Source organism: Chrysochloris asiatica, unplaced genomic scaffold (genome assembly GCF_000296735.1).
Source record: "Chrysochloris asiatica unplaced genomic scaffold, ChrAsi1.0 scaffold00086, whole genome shotgun sequence".
Taxonomy (NCBI): Eukaryota; Metazoa; Chordata; class Mammalia; order Afrosoricida; family Chrysochloridae; genus Chrysochloris; species Chrysochloris asiatica.
In genome coordinates, this window is record NW_006408604.1 from 9,069,441 (window position 1) to 9,091,029 (window position 21,589).

Sequence of the window (21,589 nt, forward strand, 5' to 3'; positions counted from 1 at the left end):
GGGATAATAATCAATGTAATGAAACAAGCTATATGAATGGTTGAATGTGAAGCTGATGATGTGCCCTGTAAACTTTCACTCAATCCAAAATAAAAACATTGAAAAAAAAAAAGAGAGAAAATGGAAGGAATACACAGAGTCACTGTACTAAAAGGAAATGGTTGATGTTGAACCGTTTCAAGAGTTAGCATATGATTAAGAGCCAATGATACTGAAGGAGGAAGTCCAAGGTGCATTGAAGGAATTGGTAAAGAACAAGGCACCAGGAATTGATGGAATAAAAATTGAAATCTCTCAAGAAAGTGAGGCATCACAGGAGGCACTCACTCATCTCTGCCAAGAAATTTGCAAGACAATCAATCTGGCCGACTGATTGGAAGAGATCCATATTTGTGCCCATTCCAAAGAAAGGTGTCCCAACAGAATGCGGAAATCATCGGACAATCTCTTTGATATGTGAGTAAATTTTTGCTAAAGGTAATACAGAAACAGCTACAATCATACATGGACAGAGAACTTCCAGATGTTCAAGCTGGATTCAGAAGAGGCCATGGAATGAGGGATATCATTGCTGATGTCTAATGGATCTTGGCTGAAAGCAGAGACTATCAGAAAGATGTTTACCTGTGCTTTATTGACTATGCAAAGTCTTTTGATTGTGTGGATCATGACAAGCTATGGACAACATTGCGAAGTATGAGTATTCCTGAGCACTTAATTGTGCTCACTAGGAATCTGCACCTGGACCAAGAGGCAGTTGTCCGAACAGAGCATGGGAACACTGAATGTTTTTAAATTAAGAAAGGTGTACAACAAGGTTGTATTCTTTCACTATACTTATTCAACCTATATGCTGAGCAAATAATCCAAGAAGCTGGGTTCTATGAAGAAAAACGTGGCGTCAGGATTGGAGGAAGACTCGTTAACAACCTGCGATATGCAGATGATACAGCCTTGCTTGCTGAAAGTGAAGGTGACTTAAAACATATACTGATGAAGATCAAAGAGCACAGCCTTCAGTATGGATTACATCTCAATGTAAAGAAAACAAATAACCTCTCTACTGGACCAATAAACAACATTCTTATCAACAGAGAAAAGATTGAAGTTGTCAAGGACTTCGTTCTTAGAGCAACTATCAACACTCACGGAAGCAGTAGTCAAGAAATCAGACGACATATTGCATTAGGAAAATCTGCTGCACAAGCCCTTTTTACAGTGTTGAAGAGCAAAAGCGTCAGCTTGAGGACTAAGGTGCGCCTGACCCAAGCTATGGTATTTTCAATAACCTCATATGCATGCGAAAGCTGGACAGTAAATAAGGAAGATTGTAGAAGTATTGACGCATTTGAGTTGTGGTGTTGGAGGAGAATATTGGACGTCCCATGGGCTGCCAAAAGAACCAACAGATTTGTGTTGGAAGAAGTGCAGCCAGAGTGCTCCTTGGAGACCAGAATGGCCAAACTTTGTCTCTCATACTTTGGACATATTGTCAGGAGCGAGCAGTCATTGAAGAAGGATATCATGTTTGGTAAGGTGGAGGGTCAGAGAAAAAGAGGAAGACCCCAACGAGATGCATTGGCCAAGTGGCAGCATCGATGGATCCAAGCATGGCAACAATAGTGAGGTTGGCCCAGGATCGGGCAGTGTTTCATTCTGCTGTGCATAGGGTCACTATTAGTCGGTACCAATTCAATGGCACCTAACAACAACAATCCCCACAAGATCTCTTACAAGCCAGCTGCCATTCAGTTGATTCCAACTCATGACATTGGAACCCATGTATTGCAGAGTATAAGTACATACCGTAGGGTTTTCAAGGCTCTCCTGGAGTCCTGGTGTGGCATTGTGCATTAATATGCCAGACTTTATGTAAAGCCCTTTGAACTACAAGTTCAAAGCTCACCAGTTGCCCCTCAGAAACCCTGTACAGGGTTGCTATGGGTCAGAACCGACTCAATGGCACTTAACATCTTTTTGAAGCAGCTTATCAAGCCTGTCTTCCAAGGCAACTCTGGGTGGGTTTGAACCAACTTTCAGTTGGTTAGCAGTGGAGCACTTTTAACCATTTGGTACATCCAGGAACCTCTAAGTACTACAATTGTTTATATTTTATAAATGAAGAAACGGAAACACAGAGAGGTTAAAAACAACTGTCCAATGTCACACACCTAATAATGGCAGAATCAGGCTTCAAACCCAGGACCCAGAGCCCTAGATAAATTTTAGCAACAAATCTGATTTTAGCTGGTAATTTCAGTGTCACACTGGTTCTGGCTGTATGGCCCAAAGTTAGCAAGGTTGAATGTTATGTCATTTGCTTTGTCTCAGTAGCCACACACTGAGCAGAGGTCCTCTACAGTAAAAAGGGACGAGGGTCAGAAGACTATGGGGATGGGAAAGCACTCTCTGAATGGTGGAAATGTTGGCTGATTGTCCTGTAGGAATATGCCAGGTCACTGTAATTGAAATGTTCCAGAAATGCAACTTTTACTAACTGATGCTTAGTGACTGATAGCTTAGTACCCTAGGAAGCTTTGACTGTAGCTGACCCTTGAGTGCTTAGACTCAAAAGTGTTAAAAGCTTTCTGTGAGTGAAAAGATTTATCCTGAATTCCCTCATGTTATGGACTCCCCCTGACTTGCTATCAAAAACAACTGGGGGAAAAATAAGGTTAACTGCCTAAGATCTAGTAGGACAGCCCCCTGGGCCTAGGATTCAGGTTTCTTGATTCCCCCACTATTCCATGATTAGTACCTGGTACCTCCCTACTTCAGGGCCACATTATGAAACCATCTTTTGGCATTTCTGTAATCAAATACATTTAGATGAGCTCCCCAGACTATGCATTATTTCTCAACAGAGAATGGGGCTATTTCCTGACGTATAGACTGTTTTATACATTTTGGGTGAAAACTAAAGATTTCTGATGCTCTTCTTCTCTAGTGGAATAACGTGGAGGTAACACTAATTCTGGATATTTACAAGGTGTGGATTGGCTGTTAGTTGTCCACATTTGACGTTTTATCATCTATACAGTTTCATTATGTAACTATACATTTGTGACAATTTTTAAAATAATTATTTCGTTGGTTACCTCCTTTCTTTCTGTCTCTCTTCCTGTTGTCTCTACCATTCCTTTCCCTTCCATCTCAAATCAGGATACTGGCCCTCATACAACATTCCTTTCCATGAAACAATCTACAACTGGAGTGGCTATCCACTGTTAGTTCAGAAGCTGGGTTTGGACTACTCTTATGACATGGCTCCACGGGCCAAAATCTTCCGGCGCGACCAAGGAAAAGTGACCAATATGGAATCTCTGAAATATATCATGCGATACAACAGTATGTAGCATATTTCTCAAGGCTCATTCTTCAAAACTCCTTTTCTTCCCCCTGGATAAAGAATCCATATAAGATTATCATCTCTGTACTAAAGGAATTTTAACAAGTTACAAAGAATTTAGTATTCAATTAATACTATTAACTGTATTAATATTTAGTATTCAATTAATACTAAATATATTTTATACTCAACAAGTAGAATTTTGTCATCCTTTATAACAGGGGAAGAAGGTTCTATAGATTTTTTAATTAAAGTAATATATTTAGCCATGTGGGGTTCTTCCCCCTCGCAGCCCACCAAAAGAAGTTCTTTCAAGGTCAGAAGCAGCTTAAAAAAAAAAAAAAAGGCACAAATATGTTTAGATTTCATGAAAAGTATCAGACCCAAATTTGTATCTTTTGTTAGAACATGTACAAATCAGCATGAGAAAAAATGTTTCCATCTTTTCTACTCATTCTTCTTGAAGTAAGGTTCCTGCTGGTAGGCAGGCTGGGCCTAGGTGGGGATTAGCAGTTGATCCTTCAAAGTGTAAGCCAAGGGAAACATCAGCATCTGGGAGCAGGTTGGGATGAGAGGACTATGAGGAGTTATACTCTGATATACCATACATACCAGGCTTTAACAGGTCCAAAAATTTTACTGTGGATGAGTATATCTTAACACTCTTTTCCCTGTCACTGTTTCCTAGACTACCAGAAGGAACCGTACAGTAATGGTGACCCCTGTAGTACCATCTGCTGCCGTGGTGACCTTGACTCTGTGAATCCAGTCCCTTCAGGGTGCTATGACACAAAGGTAATGTACTATTGACTTCTGAACTTAATTTCCACCAACACTTAGACCTACTGAAAGGCAAAGGTACTGAGAAGATGTTTGTGCTGTAAAGCACAGTACTATTTTTAATCATAATCTAGGAGTCGACTTTAATGGTAGGTCCCATTGACTAAGTTCAAGTTCCTGCTCTGTTATCTAATAGTAATGTTGATTTCCTCATCTGTAAAATGTTAATAACAGTACATAATTTGTAGTACCACTGTGAATAATAGCTTTCTATTCAATGTCTGGAGTCCTGGTGTGGCACTGTGAGCAGACTGTAAAGTCATTTGAACTACAAGGTCGGTGGTTCAAGCTCCTTGGAAACCCTATACAGGGGAGCTATGGGTGATAATCGACTTGACGGCACTTCACAACAATAATTCAATGTTTAGAAGAGTACTTGGTAGGTTATTTATAGATATAAACCGCCATGATGGTCATGTGATACTGTCTCACGTTTTACCAGGCAGGCCCAAAGTTCACAAAACATATTCTTGAGAGCAGTGTGATTTCACATTAAACACAAATTGAATTTATCTGAAGGAACAACAATTGGATCAGAAGCACTAACAGGTTTTTCCTTTTTTGAGTTGATTAAGTGCTGCAGTATGTCTCTTAATAAAGTGGTGTGCTGAAGTTGGCTTGTACAGGCTTACGAAATTCTTAAATACAGTTAATATCACATTGCTAGTTTGAAATAGGCCATGGTGGGAGTATTTACATGACAGAAATCAGCAAATACTACATCTCTCAGAGAACTGGTTGTTAAAACACTGGCCTGCGTAGCATTGTAGGATAAGCACTGGACTGCTAACCACTAGGTCAGCAATTCAAACCCACCAGCATTTCCTAGGAAACTCTATACAGGGTCGCTATGAGTCAGAACTGACTTAACAAAGGGCATGACCAGCCATTTAGTTGGTGGAGAAAAATAATCATTCTACAACAGCCCTTGGCACTTTGGGTTTGGGCTTACCACTTTTCATTTGCATTGCGCATCGTGAATTCTACAAGAGACCTGTTTTTCATTGTTGATATAAAGACTACCTGTTCTATTTTCAGCTAAGAAAACTATGCATATAAAAGAATGCCAACCGCACCTACAGATCACTTTCCCTCAGTCTAATGCCTAAGCATGATGCTTTAGAGTTGTCGAGTTCTAGTTCAACCTATATTTTAGTTATGTGATAGCCAAGTTTTAGTATTAATGACTCTCAATATGTTCCTTAATGTAAAAATAAGACCGTGGATGTGGGGAATCTTACATATATGAGGACCCAATGAATGCTTTTTGTTTTTAATATTTGCAAAAGTCAATGAAGTTTAAGAAAAGTGCTCTCTCCATGGCAGAATACACAGAATTGCCTCTACTGTCTTGCCTGAAAGAAGGCAAATCAAGCTCTCATAAGCCAAATTTCATTGGGAAGTTTGCTTTCTTTTGGAACCAGGAATCTGCAATTTTTTCACCAAAACAATTCTCTCTTTAAAAGGCTTTAGAATAGTGGGTAAAATCAGAAGTTAGAAGGCATTTTCCCTTTCCAGTTTAAGGTTAAGAAATGCTACAACCCAGTGTTTTAGGTGCTTTTGAGAACCATGGATCTCATTTTATTTTTACATCATTTCTTCTCCTTTTGTTACTGCCCTAATCCTATTTTGTTGAGGATTTACTGTAGTCTATGCATTTCTCTAAGCAATTTCTGTCACTTATTCTCATGACAGGAACACGGTAGTTCTGTAGGATAAGCACTGGGCTGCACAACACAAGGTTGCCAGTTCGAGCCTATATAGGGTTGCAGTGAGTTGGAACTGACTCCACAGCACTTAACAACATCCTCATGACAATTCTGTAGTAGCATTATAAATCCAATTTTACAAATGAGAAAAGTCAAGAGGGATTAAGTAATTTTAAATTTTAGAGCTTGAATTCTGAACAAAAAATATTTAGACTTTACACTTTCAGCTATTTTGTTGAACAGTAGTCGATTCACTTATGGATGCCAAATGGATACAAAAGAGCATTATATATATAAAGATATGTGAAATCTTACAAGAAAATGTTTTAAAAAGGGCCAAGAGTGTGATTTTGGAGTTCTGGTGTGGCGCTGCAGGTTAATGTGCTGGACTGCAGGGTTGTTTGAAGCGCAGAGTTTGCGGTTCAAGTTCACCAGGCACTCCTCAGAAACTGTATACAAGGTCACTATGGGTCAGAATTGATTTGACAGCACTTAACATTCACAATATTGTGACTTTGAAGATAAATAAAAGATAAGGTTTTTATAAGTTTTTTAAAAAAATGGTTTTCCTCTTCTTCTAGGTGGCAGACATGCATGTGGCAGCCCAGTACACAGCCTATGCCATTAGTGGGCCCACAGTACAAGACGGCCTCCCTGTTTTCCACTGGAATCCTTTCAACAAAACTCTCCATCAAGGCATGCCAGAGGCCTACAACTTTGATTTTATCACCATGAAACCAATTTTGTCAGATGAAAAAATAGAAGGCTGCAAATAAAATACCAAAGGCATTATTAGCTATGTTTTTCCCTTCAGAATTAAAGCTTAACATATTAAATTCCTATTTTGTCACTTTCATTTTACACTGCTGATGTGGTTTGAACAGCAAATATTTTCTATTATAGAGTAGAGCACTATAGAACTAACATTAAATATAACAAATACCAGGCATAAGATTTAAGATTATGTACCACAAGAGGTACATAATTTGAGTCCTGGTGTGGGGCTGTGGGTACTGTGCTGAACTACAAGGTTGGTTTGAACCGCAAAGTTGGCAGTTCGAGCTCACCAGCCGCTCCTTGGAAACCCTATACAGGATCACTATGGGTTGCAACCAACTCAACAGCACTAACCACCACAAGAGGGCATGGCAGAACTGCTCTTTGACTCATCAGAACACTATTACATTTTTATGCCTGGACACAACTAGACCACAACAGCCAAGTTTCCTTAAGTCAGGGCTGTGTAAGCGCTTGCCAAGACAACCACAGTCCCAGCCATCACATTGTAACAGACTAACTTTTAAGTTAATAATTTTGTATGGACCATGATGCTATAAATATCCAAATGGCCCATAAAGGTAAAAGGTTCCCCACCCCTGGCTTAGTTAGTAGTGCCATGTGACTGGGTTCTACTCAGTGGAATCAGAGATGGGATTAGTGCCTCTTCCAAAGTTGGCCCACAAAGACCTGTACTCCTCCATGCTCTTTCCCTTTCTTCTAGGTAAAGAGGCTCAACTACTAAGCCCTAGCGCGGTGGGGGGGGGGTGGACCTTTTTCTGCTAAAACATGTAGTATCATTCAAAGGCCATACAAAATGTTAATTATTAACTTAAAAATAAGCCTGCTAAAATTTGGTCAAACACTGTGGGATAATGTGCACTGGACCGTAAGGTCGACTTAAACCACAAGGTCAGCAGTTCAAATTCACCAGCCGCTCCTCAGAGACACTATACAGAGTCACTATGAGTTTGAAGTGACTCGATGGCACTAACAACATTATGGCTGGAACTGTGGTTGCCTTGGTTGTTGTTGTTATGTACTGTAGAGTCGGTTCCAACTCATAGTGACCCTATACAGGGTTTCCTAGGCTGTAAATCTTTACAGGAGCAGAAAGCCTCATCTTTCTCCCACAGAACAGCTGGTAGTTTTGAACTGCTGACCTTGCGGTTCGCAGCCCAGTTCATAAACACTACGCTACCAGAGTTCTTTGTGGTTGCCTTGGTAGGACAGAACAAATGATTTCACGGGTCTCATACGACGGACCTAGTGTGTGTGGCACTGTGAATTAATGTGCCAGACTGCAAAGTGGTTTGAATTGCAAGGTCGGCGGTTCAAGCTCACCAGCTGCTCCTCAGAAACCCTATACAGGGTTGCTATGGGTCGGAACAGACATGATGGCACTTCACAACAACAACATATGGTGGACCAGACATTTCCCACCCATGCTCAAGAGAATGGAGTTGTTTTGCTATTTGTCGTCAATTTCAACTCATGTTGAGCCTATGTGGACTCCAGGTGTGCAGAGCAGAAGTTTTCAAGGCTGTGACTGTTAAAAAACAGATCACCAGAGCCATCTTCCAAGGGATCTCTGGGTGGGTTCAAATTGCCAACCTTTCAGCTAGTGGTGACAGTGGTCGTTATGTGCCGTTGAGTCAGTTCTGACTCACAGTAGCCCTGTATAGGGTTTGTGCGGCTATAAATCTTTACAGGAACAGAAAGTCTCCTCTTTCTCCTGCAGAGGTGCTGATCTTGAGTTTAGCAGCCTGACTCAAAACCACTTTGCCACCAGAGCTCCTTTGTCAGCTAGTAGTCAAGTTATTTTTAACAAGGAGGGAATTTTTCAAAAGAACCCCAAGAGCTGAAAGAACAATCAGAATAAATCACAGACTACTCAGAATGTTAAAAACCCAGTAGTTTATTTCAAAGTATAAATTTCAGACTTGCTGGACAAATCCCACTACAGTTAACACTTATACAGACACCACTATACTGTACATTTAAAAAAGAAAAAAACAAAACACAAAACCTTCAAAAATAAAAAGAGGGCAACTTGCCCAGTTGATTGATATTAGACATTAGGAAGGTCTTACATTGCCTTATTATTTACACTTTGAGCTGCAATAGAGAAAAGTCAGGATGCAAGTTACCTACAAAGGATTTCTTTTTCCTTTTAATTTTGAAATGGTTGATAAAATACTAAAGGCAGGATCCTCAAAAGGTGGTTGATTTCCCAGTTATTTACAAAAACAAAATAAAAAACTTAAAACAGACAGCATTTAAATATAAAGGAATACTTAGCTGATCCTACAAATAAGAAACAAGGAAAACATTTTTTAACATGATCAAATAATTTGAATATGAGATGACAAAACATGCGTTTTGCATTTTCCTCTTCCTCCCCATGATTGGCTTAAGGGGATGAATGAGTTTCAAAAGCAGGTATGCCTTCTACATTAACAACAAAAAAAAACCCTTAAGAATCACTTTATCCAAAAGAAAAAAAAAAAAAAAAAACCCACATACTTTGCCCAGGCTATATAGTAAGAAAGGCAGACTCATACATTAAATTTACATAAAGTTGTTAGCAATTATCTAATACTTGGGCATGATTTTATTGGAAATCAGAATAAAACAGGCAAATGATGGGTCAGTGATAAAATAAGAAAAAAGAATTGCAGGACATTGAAACAGTCCCAGAAGGAAAGTGGAGGAGAACACTTGGAAGGTCTTTGCAGGACTCTACTGTGCTAAGATCACAGTATACAAGGTGAGAGATGAGGATACCACAGGCATTATTTTGTTGATCTTGTACAGTACTGGAAAATTTATGGAAGATATATGCATATCATGCAATATTAACACTAACCTTGTTGCATAAATGATAATGGAGAGAATATTTAAAGCAAAGGAGCAACAAAAATATCTTACTGTATTAAACACAGTAAGAGAATTGTATAGTGCAATAAAAGCCTGACTAAGAAAGAGTTCTGCAGACAATATGCACCCAAGTAAGATTCTAAGCTCCTTGCTTTTGGGTCATCCACCCCCCCAGGTACTATGTGGCAATGGAGGTGGAGAGAGTAAATAGGGATCACCTCTCTACAAAGCAAATGGTCTCTCACAAAATAATCCACTTTTCAAGGAGGGAAATTATACTCTCTAGTGCTCTGTTAAATTATTATTACTGTGTTAAACAGTACATAGTATTCTGCATATTTTTTAAGTGAATCCAGAGAAATAGAGGGATACAATTATAAAGTTAACTGTAAAGAATAGATGTTTTGCTTGTATACAGTTTACAAATTCACTGGCAAGAACACAATTTTAAAAAGTCACACTTAAAACAGGATGAAAAATTACTCTGACAAAGTGCAAAGTAGAGTAACAAACATCACCATAGTTACCTTTAAAGTCTATAAGCATCCTATATCTCAGGTTGAATCATCAGAAGTTTCCATGATTTCCAGCAGGACAATACTTAGGCAAATATTGTCAGGCTAAAGTTGTAGCAAACTTGTATTCCCCAAGTAGGCCAATGGAGCTTATTTGTAATACTTTATTAAAAGGTACTGTAAAATAAAAAAAGGTACCATGGAGTTTGAATTGCTACTAAAAAACAATCTGTTTTAAGTAGCCTTTTTTAGACATGTCCTCCATTCTGTCTCCCAAAAGAAATAAATAAAATAAAAAGTCAGTATTCCACATTAAAACCTGCTCAAAATGACTGCCTAGATTGCTGGCCTAGCACCTTTTAGTACATTCAACCCAGCTGTTTCTTATATAAATCCATGGTAGGCTGAATTTCAAGGAGCCCACTTACTCTATTTAAACTATTGCAAAATATTTTTGTACCTTCCTTCCACCATCTTGAATAAAAAGTTTTAAGTATTTACCGTAGTAAAGCTATTTTTCAGGTAACTCTGAAAGTTTAATATTTTTTCCTTTGATAGAAAACACATGATAGGCTAAAATAATTAAATATTTTCATCCTACTGGGCTTTCTCACCTGATTATATAATGCTATGAAAGCTTTTTTTTTTCTTCTTAACAGGATTAATGAATATTAACGTTCATGATGAAGAGATTTTAACAGTTTTCTAGGCTAGGGAGGTTAAGTAAATGGTTGTCACATGACCATAAAACAGGCCAGTAGAGGACAATTTGAACATGGGCTTTCTAATTCTGTATACAGGAATCATCTTGAACACATAATCAACATTAAAACCATTGTAGGTAAGAATGTATATACATGCAGATATAGAGAGGTGTTCATACACATCTAGGAAAATCATCAATTTCTCCATTTGAAATGATCATTGTCATGACATTAACAACTTCTCTACCATCATCATTAAAACTCTAACTCTCACTATGGTCTCATTTTCTGCAAGTGAAAGGAAGGTCTCAGAGCATTTACATTTTGGCAATCAGTAAGCTTTCTTCACATCAAATTCCACAATTAAGAGTCACAGTACAAAACCTGTGAAAGTAAACTTTTTTAAAGACAACCAGAAGAATTCCTATTACAAACCATCAAACTTTCAAACGGAAACAGCATTAATTAAAGGGAAAGCTCCCTCCTATAATTCCAAGCAAAATGATATAAGTATTTTGAAACAGCAGGGAAATTAAGTCAATAATGGCAAGGGGCAGATGACTTGAAACATTATTTTGCAAACTTCATCAATTATTTTTAAAAAATTTCCAATCACACCTTCATCCTCACACTTCCCAACCTTCCTGTCCTAAACACTGAGCTCATACCAGTATAGCTGGCATTCATAATTAAAATCCATGATCTAAGCTGAATTTTATGAACTTTGGAAAAGAAATGGCATTACATATCTAGTTGTTACATAAAACAACCCCACAGGATATACTTCTAACTTCTGTTCAAAGCTGACCTAGGGTGAGCGAGATTCAACTTGGCACCATCAAAAAAAATTTTTTTTAATGTTACAACAGGTAGACTGGTAAGGGAATAAAGAGGAAATGGCATTTTCCCTTTGATAGTTTACTGTACTTTGTGAATTTTACCACTAACTTCCTTAAAAAGAACACTAGGTTTTGGTGATAAACTGAACTAAAAAAAATTTTTTTTTCATAATTTCTGGCATACTGTACAACATGGATAGTAAAACATGTTTGAAGGAAACATTATTACACATTGTGTTTTTCTCTTGGTCCAATTATAGTCAATATAAATAGTGACCAAACAATAATCCAATCTATATTCTTATAGAAGAAAATACTAAGTCAACTTTTGAAAGTTAAATGTAGTGGTAGACACTGATGAGAATATATATAAAAGGCTTGGATTTGCTGGAGATGAGGGAGAAATGGAGGATGAAAAGCTGAAAGGGAAGACTAAACAACTCTAGATGTATATATGGCCGTGTTTATTTTTGTAATTAATCTTTAAGGCACAAAATAAATTTAAAACACAAGATGAAGAGAAGGATGGGGGCCATTGTGGATATTTTTTACCTAATAAACAACCTAGAAGAAACCAAAACAAAAGATGAACAGATGGTTTCCTGTGTTCAAATTTTAAACTATTTAAGCCTTATTTTTCCTAAAAAATATATTTCTTTGGGTTTTGTTAAGATTCTGTTTAAATCATTAACTATGATCCCACAGATCCCTTAGAATCAGAATCATATCATGCCAGTTACATACCTCCTATTTCCTTTGAGCTACATATACTTCATTGGAAAAGAGGTAATTTGAGAATGAAAGTAGGAGATTCCACTGCAAGAAAAATGTAAATAAGGAGAAAAAAAAAACCAAAAACAAAACCCTAAACACCACAAAACCAGCCTGTAAACTAAAAGCAAGGGAGCACATTTACATTTCAAAACCTTGATTGTTCAGGAAAATAGATTCTTGCTTTACAGGCTGAGTTTATTTTTACTTTGGGTTATAAACAAATGTAGTGTATAGACACATATGTCCAAGAAATTTTGCAGAAGGTTGATTTACAATAGGTATCATGCACAAGATTAAAAACAAGACCAAAAAGTAGAACTTCTGAAAGAGGAACAGAGATAAAGGCTCCAAGGTTTAACTGCTCTGGGAAGAAGAGATCACATCCGTTGACTGAGGATCACAGAAAGGTCCAAATCGGCCATAAATATCCTTGGCTCTTACTGCAAAGTAGTACTTGCTACCAGATACAAACTGGGTGAGAGTACACGCCATGGGCAAAGGAAGTGCCTTTACTTCTCCAATCTTTTTCCATTGTGAGGGCACAGTGGCACTGGGTTCCTCATGATAAGCATAGAGATGGTAGCTATCAACAGTAGCACAGCTTCGATCCACCTCCAGAACACTCCATGACAATACAATACCATTTTGACTCTGAACTCGTGCTAACTTTAAATGTGGCTTCTGAGGCAGAGATGTGCTGGCAGCTTCTGGGGGCAAACGCTGTGGTTGTGGGGCTTCTGGTAAAGGTGCTGGGTGCACAGGTCGTGGGGGCTCCTAATAAAAGAAGAGTAAGTCACATTAATTTATAAAGATCATAGAAAGAATAGCTTCAGAATGCCAGAAATAAATCACTATAGGGAAAATAGAGAGAGAGAATTTTTCAACAAGAATTCCAGATAATACACCACTCCTGACAACCTCTACTTCGTAATTGGAGACCAATAATGCCCCATCACAAGGAGCTCTCTGGTAACGTAGTGATTACAAATCGGGCTGCTAACCCTAATGTCAGCAGTTCGAAACTACCAGCAGCTCCGCAGGAGAAAGATGAGGTGTTCTGCTCCAGTAAAGATTTACAGCCTCGGAAACCCTGCGCAGGGTCACCATGAGTCGGAACCGACTCCAAGGTACTTAACAACAATAATGCCCCATCACAATGGTGGTGAGTTTACTCCTACCATATTCCTAGACCTAAAATACTGAGTTTTCCTTAGGAAATAAAAGCCCTTGCTGATGGCATTTCATCTTGACAGTGAAATTATCATCTAACAAAATAATCTATTATTTACTTACTTCTGTTTACAGACTCTCATCTTAGTCTAATGTAGCATTTTAAAATATTATATGTAGCAGTGCATCATATGAAGTAACAGATTTCAAATACACTTTAATTTTTAGGCTGTTTTGACATATAAAGACAGTACCATATTCTTATAAATAAACACATTTAAACCCAGATGCTTACTAGTCTGGGATTAAATGTGCTTATTTATAAGAATACGGTACTTAGCACTGGTCCCAACACTGTGCCACTATATATATATGAAAGAGGTTACATTTAAACAGGACCTTCAAGACAGGCATCAGAGATGTAGAAATTGTTGAGTTCATTTTTACAGCCAATGAAATGCGTAAAACATGAGCAAAAGTATGAGAATGGGAAAGTGAAGGGATTTGTGGGCAAGAAAATTTTTTCTAATGTTTTCTGAGACACAGACTATTGAAAGATAGTGAAAATAAACTTTGGAAAGTAGGCTAAAGTCAGACAATGAGACACATAAAGAGTAGTAAGCTTAGGAAGATAATGGTTTGCTGAAAATCATCACACTGTAATATCATCATCAGCAAATCTGGGTTTCAAAATTACACTGATAGCAATTTCCTTAATAAAGATTAAGTAAAATAATAGTCAAGAATTAGAGATATGAAATATATCATTATACGCTGAGTTTATATTGCAAGTGACACAAAATATTAGATTCTCTTAATTGAAGTTCATGATAAAAATGTTTTAGTATGTACCTAATTGATTTGACAATTTGGACAGCTAGTGCATTTTACGAAGGTCTGATCTTTCTCATCTCCATACCTACTCAAAGTTTAGTAGCAGTGACTTGCACACAGTAAGAACTCAGAAAGGATATGCTAAATAATTCCACAGAACGCAAACATACTGCTGAAATTTACATACCTAGTGGAAAAAAATCATCTACACATTTGGAAAAATGTACACTCCATAATTAAGAAGCCAAAAATATTAAGTTATAGGGAAAAAAAGAAATCGTTTAGATTGATGAAATGAATACTGTCCAAACTGATGTATTTCTCTCTGCTATTAAGATGTATCACAAGGTTGGTAGTTAAAACCCATCATCCATGCCACCATCCACACCCAAACCCTATATAGGGTTGTTATAGGTTGGAACCAACTACCTGGCACTTAACAACAGTAACATTAAGATGTGAAAGAAGATGGCTAAATCCATTAACTTTGATTGAAGGAGGCACAGGATTTAATAAACGCTGACAATAGTTTTAAAACGCTTGGTTCTAATTTTTAAGTCTACAAGTCTGAGTCTGCCCAAACCCCAAAGGTCATTTCAATGAAGGTTTTTATTAGTTTTATAGAGTAATAGTTGAAAGTTGGTGGTAGGTATGCGGAGATCATTATATTATTCTCTTTACTTAATAATTTTGGAAAATTCAAATGTAAAGTTTTAAAACATTATTATTAAAATTTTAAAAAGAATGTTTCTTCTGAAACATGATTACAGAAAGCTTGTAAGCCCATCTTCAGCCTGTAACTGATTGGAATACCTAAAATGGGTTCTAGAACTTGTCCAGTGAAATAGGCTTCTTGTGGAGACTTTGTAGTATATAGGACCTTAGGTGGAATCCTAAGCCCCATCCAGAACCTTCTGAGGCGGGACATTCCCATTTGAAAGGACATGCAGATCAGAACAGAGTGGTCAGAAGAACAGAAAATACTTCTTGAAAGAAAGACTATCAGAGGAAAAAAAAAAAATGGCAGTCTGTTAGCTAATACAAGAACAAGTTGTTTGCTAGGGAGCCACCAAGGTAAGTAATCAAGTCCCTTCAGGACAAACCCTCCTCCAAGACTGAAATTCAAAGGGAACACATGAGTAGGCACATAAGCTTGCTGGGCGGAAACTGAGGAAAGACAGCAACAAAGATATAGGCTCAATGTGACCACATCCCATAGACTCCTGTTGACCTTGAGATGAGAGAGACAAAGAAAGCGCTGGTTGGTCCAAAGTGTAGTAAGACTTGGGGACTCCTGAGCCCATGGACAAGGACCTAGCCAAGGAGTACTAGAGCTGACAGTGAATCATCCAGATGATATGAAGTGAGGGGAGATGCACACAAGAATGCCCAAACTTGCAAATAGTACCCATTGACCTAGCTTCAATGGCTTGATAGTAAGAACTCAACTAGAGAAAGAGAAAGAAGTCTGAAAAAGGAAGCAAGTATACTTTGCTACAATTTGATGAACTTGACCTATACTTATGGATGCAGTAGCTCAAAATACCAACTGAGAGGTAAGGTTGAATCTTCACATCAAGGATCAAACCTATCCCCTCTGTACACAGGCAATTTAGACACTGTCTCCCTAAAATGACGGAATGGGGGTGTGGCGGCTATAAAGGCACGAGGTGGTTGGCTTACAAGTTTTCAAGAGGGAGTTTAGCTTCAGAGTGTATGGGAGGAAATAAGAATCCCCACTGTCTAGATGGGTCTGGTGAAAGGATTAATTGATTCAATGTTGATGTTGTTAAGTGCTGTTATAGTGAGTAATTATTATCATACCTAATTGCAATTGTCACAACTATAAAGGTAGAAGCTGCATAACAAAAAGGGGGACATAGTTAAACTTACATTCCAGGAACAGAGAACCCTAGCTAAGACCATCGAGGGAAAAGAGCATGAGCTGAACGTGGGACACTAACCAGAGAAACAGAGACACCAGAGATGGAGGCAGAGGCGATGGCATAAAGAGAGAGAGAAGCTGAGGACTCTAGACCAAAGAGGCTGGCTTCTAGAATGTGTCCTTTGTTTGTTTAAAAGATTATTATATCCCCACAGGTTTTTTGGGGGCTTTTTTTTTTTTTTTTTACATCAAAAAGAAAAAAGAGGGGGATTTTCTTGATAAAAGAAACAATCTATGATAGTTTTGGAGGGAGGAGGAAATGATACATGTGCTAGAGGGTGACACGCATTGACATGGGTGATGAAGCAGGCAATATACAACCGGAGGGAGGCCGGCAGAGGAAAGATGGGGGTGGCAGGAGACACAGGGAGGAATGCAGTGGTTGGAGTGAATAGAGGTAAATGCTGTGAACTGTCTGTGCATGGAGGGATTGCAACCATGTAATGAAGAAAAGTATATGATTTGTTGAATGTAAAACTGACAATCTATTCTGTAAACCTTCACTCAGTTCACAATAAAAAGTTAAAAAAAAAAAAAAAAAAAAAGAAGAATGTTTCTTCCGAAAGAGATACACAGCTTATATAAAGCAGTATGCATGGGAAACTGTTTAAGAAGGAAGGAAGGATGGAAAGCTCTGATTCTCAAATTTGTAAAATAATAATATAAAGAATTCCACTATATACTGTCTGAAGAAATATGTGATAAAAAAGAAATAACTTGCAAATGCAAACAATTGTAATGACATATTTGTCACATATCCTAATAGGGTCAGATTTAAAGCACAGTGAAAATATTCTGAACGTTCTGGGATCAAACAACATGAGATTTTCTTAAACTGGGCTGGATATGGCACTGGTAATGACACTTAGCATCCAGTGACACAGTATCCTTTCCTACCAAAATAAAGGGTAAAAATTATGATAAGTTGTGAGTATTTAATAAAATAATACACAGAAAGTGCCTGGAATACAGTAAATCATACATTAATGACAGTGTTTTTCAATGTAGTGGAACAATAAAAAGAGCACAGGCTCTACGGCTGGAATGCATAGGTGCATTACTAGGTTTGGTTACTTAATCCCTCTGTGTACTAGCTGTCTTATTAATGGGGGGGGAGAAGGATAGTAACAGTATTCTAAAGCACTGCTGTGTGAGGACCTTGTATATTAACAGTGTCTGCCACATGTTAAGCACTATAAATGTTAGCAATCATTATAAAAGGATGCTTTTCTAGGTTAAAAAAAAAAGTTACTATGAATGCTAGCCTTGCTAGTGCTCTTGCTCTGAAATAAAGCTATCATTTCCATTTACATGGCATATTTCATATCAATCATAATGTCACAGGATAATGTAACATTGCTTTGGGGTTAAATCTAAGTAAAAATCTTTGGCTTTCTCTGTTTATCTTATAACAAATGAATTCCAAGTACTTTTTAAGATTATTGAAAATAGTAAGCTGATGGAGCATTAAAATTGGTATAATGTTTTGAGGAAAAGAATAAAGTTAGTGCCTGAAAGAATAGAAAGCATCTTTTAATTTAACCATGAGTTAGAAGTGGTCCATTTTACTTTCCTTGACCTGTGGACTCTGTCTGTACTTTCTACAAGCAAATTCAATGATCCTAAATGATGATATCCACAGAAAGGTATAATGTTAATAATGGTTAGTTAGATCAATTTTCTGGGGAAAAACAGAAAGACTTATCTATCTTTTACAAAACTACTTTTAAAAAAAAAATGTTACTGACAGTATATTTTGCATCTTTACAGTTGAGAATCTTATAAAGCCAAGCCTTAACACTTACAGTATGCACTTGTGGTGGTCGATGATGTACTGTGAGCTGAGGTCCTGTTGATCCCAGCGTTAGTCCATTGTTTACAACATATGTAGTTGTTTGAGGCACTCGAACTGTGACACCTACAAAAAAATTAAAGGACAAAAACAAAAACTTATTATAATCTAAATTTGGTGAACATTATCAATGAAACAATGCTTGCAATATTTAAATGAAAACTATTGTCATCATAAAAGTCTACATTCAGCCAGACTTTCAAATATGTGAATAAAAACGCTGTTGCCAAAATGAGAGGGCAAATCAAGAAGAGGAAAACATTAAGATATACGGAACAGGACATCCAGCACAGGAGGAAAGTAAATGGAATCTACCAGAGGGCTATGAGCAAAAATCCTAGAACAAGGATTGTATATCACAGGTAGAGGGTCAGTCTAGTGAGAACAGCGTGACTCAAATGATAAAGACAATTTGAAGCTGTCTTCATAAAGATTCCTCTTGTATCAGTTTTTTAACCAAGACAGAAAGCTTAAATAAGTCAACTGCCTTGTATTAATGAGCTTACTTCATTGCCCTCCATGCCCTAGTGATCGGTTGAGCGTTGAGGATATTCACTTTATCCCACAGAAGTACTCGATCTGCACGATCACGAGGACAATAAAAACAGGGAATTCAAGTTACCCTGATCATACTCTTGTCCATATCTGGCCCATACTATAGTTCTATAGTTCTACCAGAAACTCTGACTGTGGTGAGCCCTGCATTACTGATTTCCTCAGAGAGAAATCTTGTAAATTCTTGAGAAAGTTGGAGTCAAACAATGCCCCAGAGACTCTGCTAGTTTATTTTCTCCTGGAGACATCAACCAATAAATGAATTATTATTGCAGTTTCTTGTTCTTGGTTCTAAGTCTTGCAAAATAAAATCACATATATATACACACATACATGTAAGTGATAACTATACAGATGACAAAACTATAAAAGCATTAAGAGTAAAAAGAAAGTAAGGTAAGTGGTAACCTCTGATGCAAAGGAAGAGGGATATGATTAAGGAAGGGCACACAGGAGGCTTATAGTAATCAGATGACACAGTTCTTATAATTGTAACCTTGTAGAGTTCACAGAGGATTCATTCTATTATTTAACTTTAAAGTTTAAATATACATTTTATGTAAACTCTGTTTGTGACATATATTTTACAAGTAAACAAAACAAAGCTTATGTGGAAACCACAAGTTTCTTTCTATTCTTATAGTTCAGTCACCTTCCATACCTTTAAGATTCTTTCTCATTGAAGGCTATCCTTATTACTATACCTTATTACTATTATTAGGGCTAAGTCACAATTGATAACACCTACTTTAATTAGGCAGAGTATCTCTTACAAGAAGGAAGTATGGATCAATACACTTCAGAGTACTATAATATTTCATGTGTTGTCAAGTGCCATCAAACTGGCTCCCACTCATAGTGATCCTGAATAGGGTTTCCAGGGAACATATGATGGGTTAGCAGTCCAGTGCTTACCCTACAGTACCATTCCAGGAGCCCTGATAGTACATACAAAGTCACAAGTTATTAAAGTTAAATTGAAGTCAACTCAGGGAGCACAAATCACACGGTAATAAATGTCCACTTTTTTCTGGTTAGCTCTTGTAAAGGGGTAAAATGAATTGCTGATAGTTTTAATACAACATTACAATCAGTTTTTAAGTCTAATGTCAACATAAGCTAGTACAATTAAATGCTAAGAAGAACTACATATAACAAGAAATCATATACGAGAAAAGGTCTCTCTTACTATTTTGAGGATTGACCTGCCGAACAGCAGGTGCCTGCATAACAGTTCCTCGCAGGGGAGCCTGAGCTGGTGGTGCCGGCAAAGTAGTATACACAACTTGGTGGTTTGCAGGAGCTCTTGGTACAGGAAGTCTTGTGGTAACCTGAGTTACTGGGTTATGTGTTACATTCACGGTGGTTGGAGCTAAGAAAAGGCAGAAAAATTTATTAAGAATGTGATAAATTATTCTATAAACATATTAAGTTGCAATTGTTGTTGTTATGTGCCATGGAGTCAATTCCGACTCATAGTGACCCTGTACGGGGTTTCCGAGGCTGTAAATCTTTATGGGAGCAGAAAACCTCATCTTTCTCCCGTGGAACAGCTGGTAGTTTTGAACTGCTGACCATGAGATTAGTAGCCCAATTCGTAACCACTACACTTTACCAGAACTCCTTACCTTTGTATAAAATCCAATTATTTGCAATAAAAGGATAAACAGAAACAGCAGTCTCTATTTATAATCTTATAAGACAGGAATGGTAAAACCAACTATAGTTAATGATACTACAAAATATATTTTAGAAGAAAAGAGCACCTCAACAATGTCTAAATCCCTTAATTCTACAATTTGACTAGATAATAAGTAAATAAAGATAAACTAAGGGTCTAGACTCTATAACTTAAAGCAGCAGCTTACCCCTCCTCAATTTTAAATTGCTCTTATCAGAATGGGTTCCTCTGCATCTTCTATCAAGTGGATATCCAAAAAAAAGTAACTTTGTATTCCCATAGTTCAAGACACTAGCTATTTTCATTCACATTTTTTCAGGTAAACAACCTCTTATTCAGAATATTAAATTTTCCATCAATATCTTGTTGTTGTTAAGTGCTGTCGAGTTGGTTCCGACCCATAGTGACCCTGAACAGGGTTTCCGAGGCTGTAAATCTTTATAGGAACAGAAAGCCTCATCTTTCTCCCACAAAGCAGCTGGTAGTTTAGAACTGCTTACCTTATGGTTCGCAGCCCGATTCATAACCAGTATCTAGAGTAATACTAATAGATAGTTAACCAAAAAAGGAGTTTTGAATGTTCACTGGTAGCATGGAAACATGGTAATGATGCTTTTACATTTTGTTTCTAATACTCAGAATTAGGATCTTATTTAACAAATGATCATGCATTAACTATAATAGCTCAGTTTGGGAGAGCATCAGATTAAAGTTCTAAAGGTCCCTGGTTTAATTCCAGGTTTTGGACAAATAGTATTTTGATTTTAGGGCGTCCTGGTGTGGCACTGTAGGACAGCACTGGACTGTTTTCCTAAAACCTAAGAGTCATGTTCAAATCCACTAGCCACTCCTTGGAAATCCTATGTAGGGCAGCTAAGAATTGGAACTAATTTGATGGCACTTAACAACAACATATATAATCTTCATGTGAAAATTGGGTTCTCTAAATAGAGGAAAATGCTAAACATAAGAAAGATAAAAAGTTTCTTTACTGATGCCATAGTCTCTACAAAACCTAACTTTCAATGTGTGCCTTTCAAAAAGAGAGAGGATCATACAGGTAGAAACAATTACTTCTTCAGTTCTTTACTCCTCATTCTAATATCTGCACTGCACATGACATTACATAATGACATTTCATTCTAAAAATTTTAATTAGGTGACT

General features: G+C 37.4%; 2 protein-coding genes across 3 annotated transcripts in view; one reads left to right on the forward strand and one right to left on the reverse strand.

The window, feature by feature from the left end:
* Positions 1–6,674, forward strand: part of PLBD1 (phospholipase B domain containing 1) — a 121,231-nt gene extending 114,557 nt beyond the window's left edge. The window contains exons 7-9 of the mRNA XM_006866071.1: positions 3,163–3,348; positions 4,038–4,144; positions 6,480–6,674. Of these exons, the coding sequence (XP_006866133.1) occupies positions 3,163–3,348; positions 4,038–4,144; positions 6,480–6,674 (488 nt within the window). The remainder of the gene's footprint in view (positions 1–3,162; positions 3,349–4,037; positions 4,145–6,479) is intronic.
* Positions 6,675–12,741: 6,067 nt separating this feature from the next.
* ATF7IP (activating transcription factor 7 interacting protein) overlaps positions 12,742–21,589 on the reverse strand; it is a 72,821-nt gene continuing 63,973 nt past the window's right edge. For both annotated transcript variants that reach the window (XM_006866038.1, XM_006866037.1), the window contains exons 12-14: positions 19,933–20,115; positions 18,142–18,254; positions 12,742–13,161 (exon numbers count right to left, since the gene is read on the reverse strand). In XM_006866038.1, coding sequence (XP_006866100.1) covers positions 12,742–13,161; positions 18,142–18,254; positions 19,933–20,115 — 716 coding nt within the window. The remainder of the gene's footprint in view (positions 13,162–18,141; positions 18,255–19,932; positions 20,116–21,589) is intronic.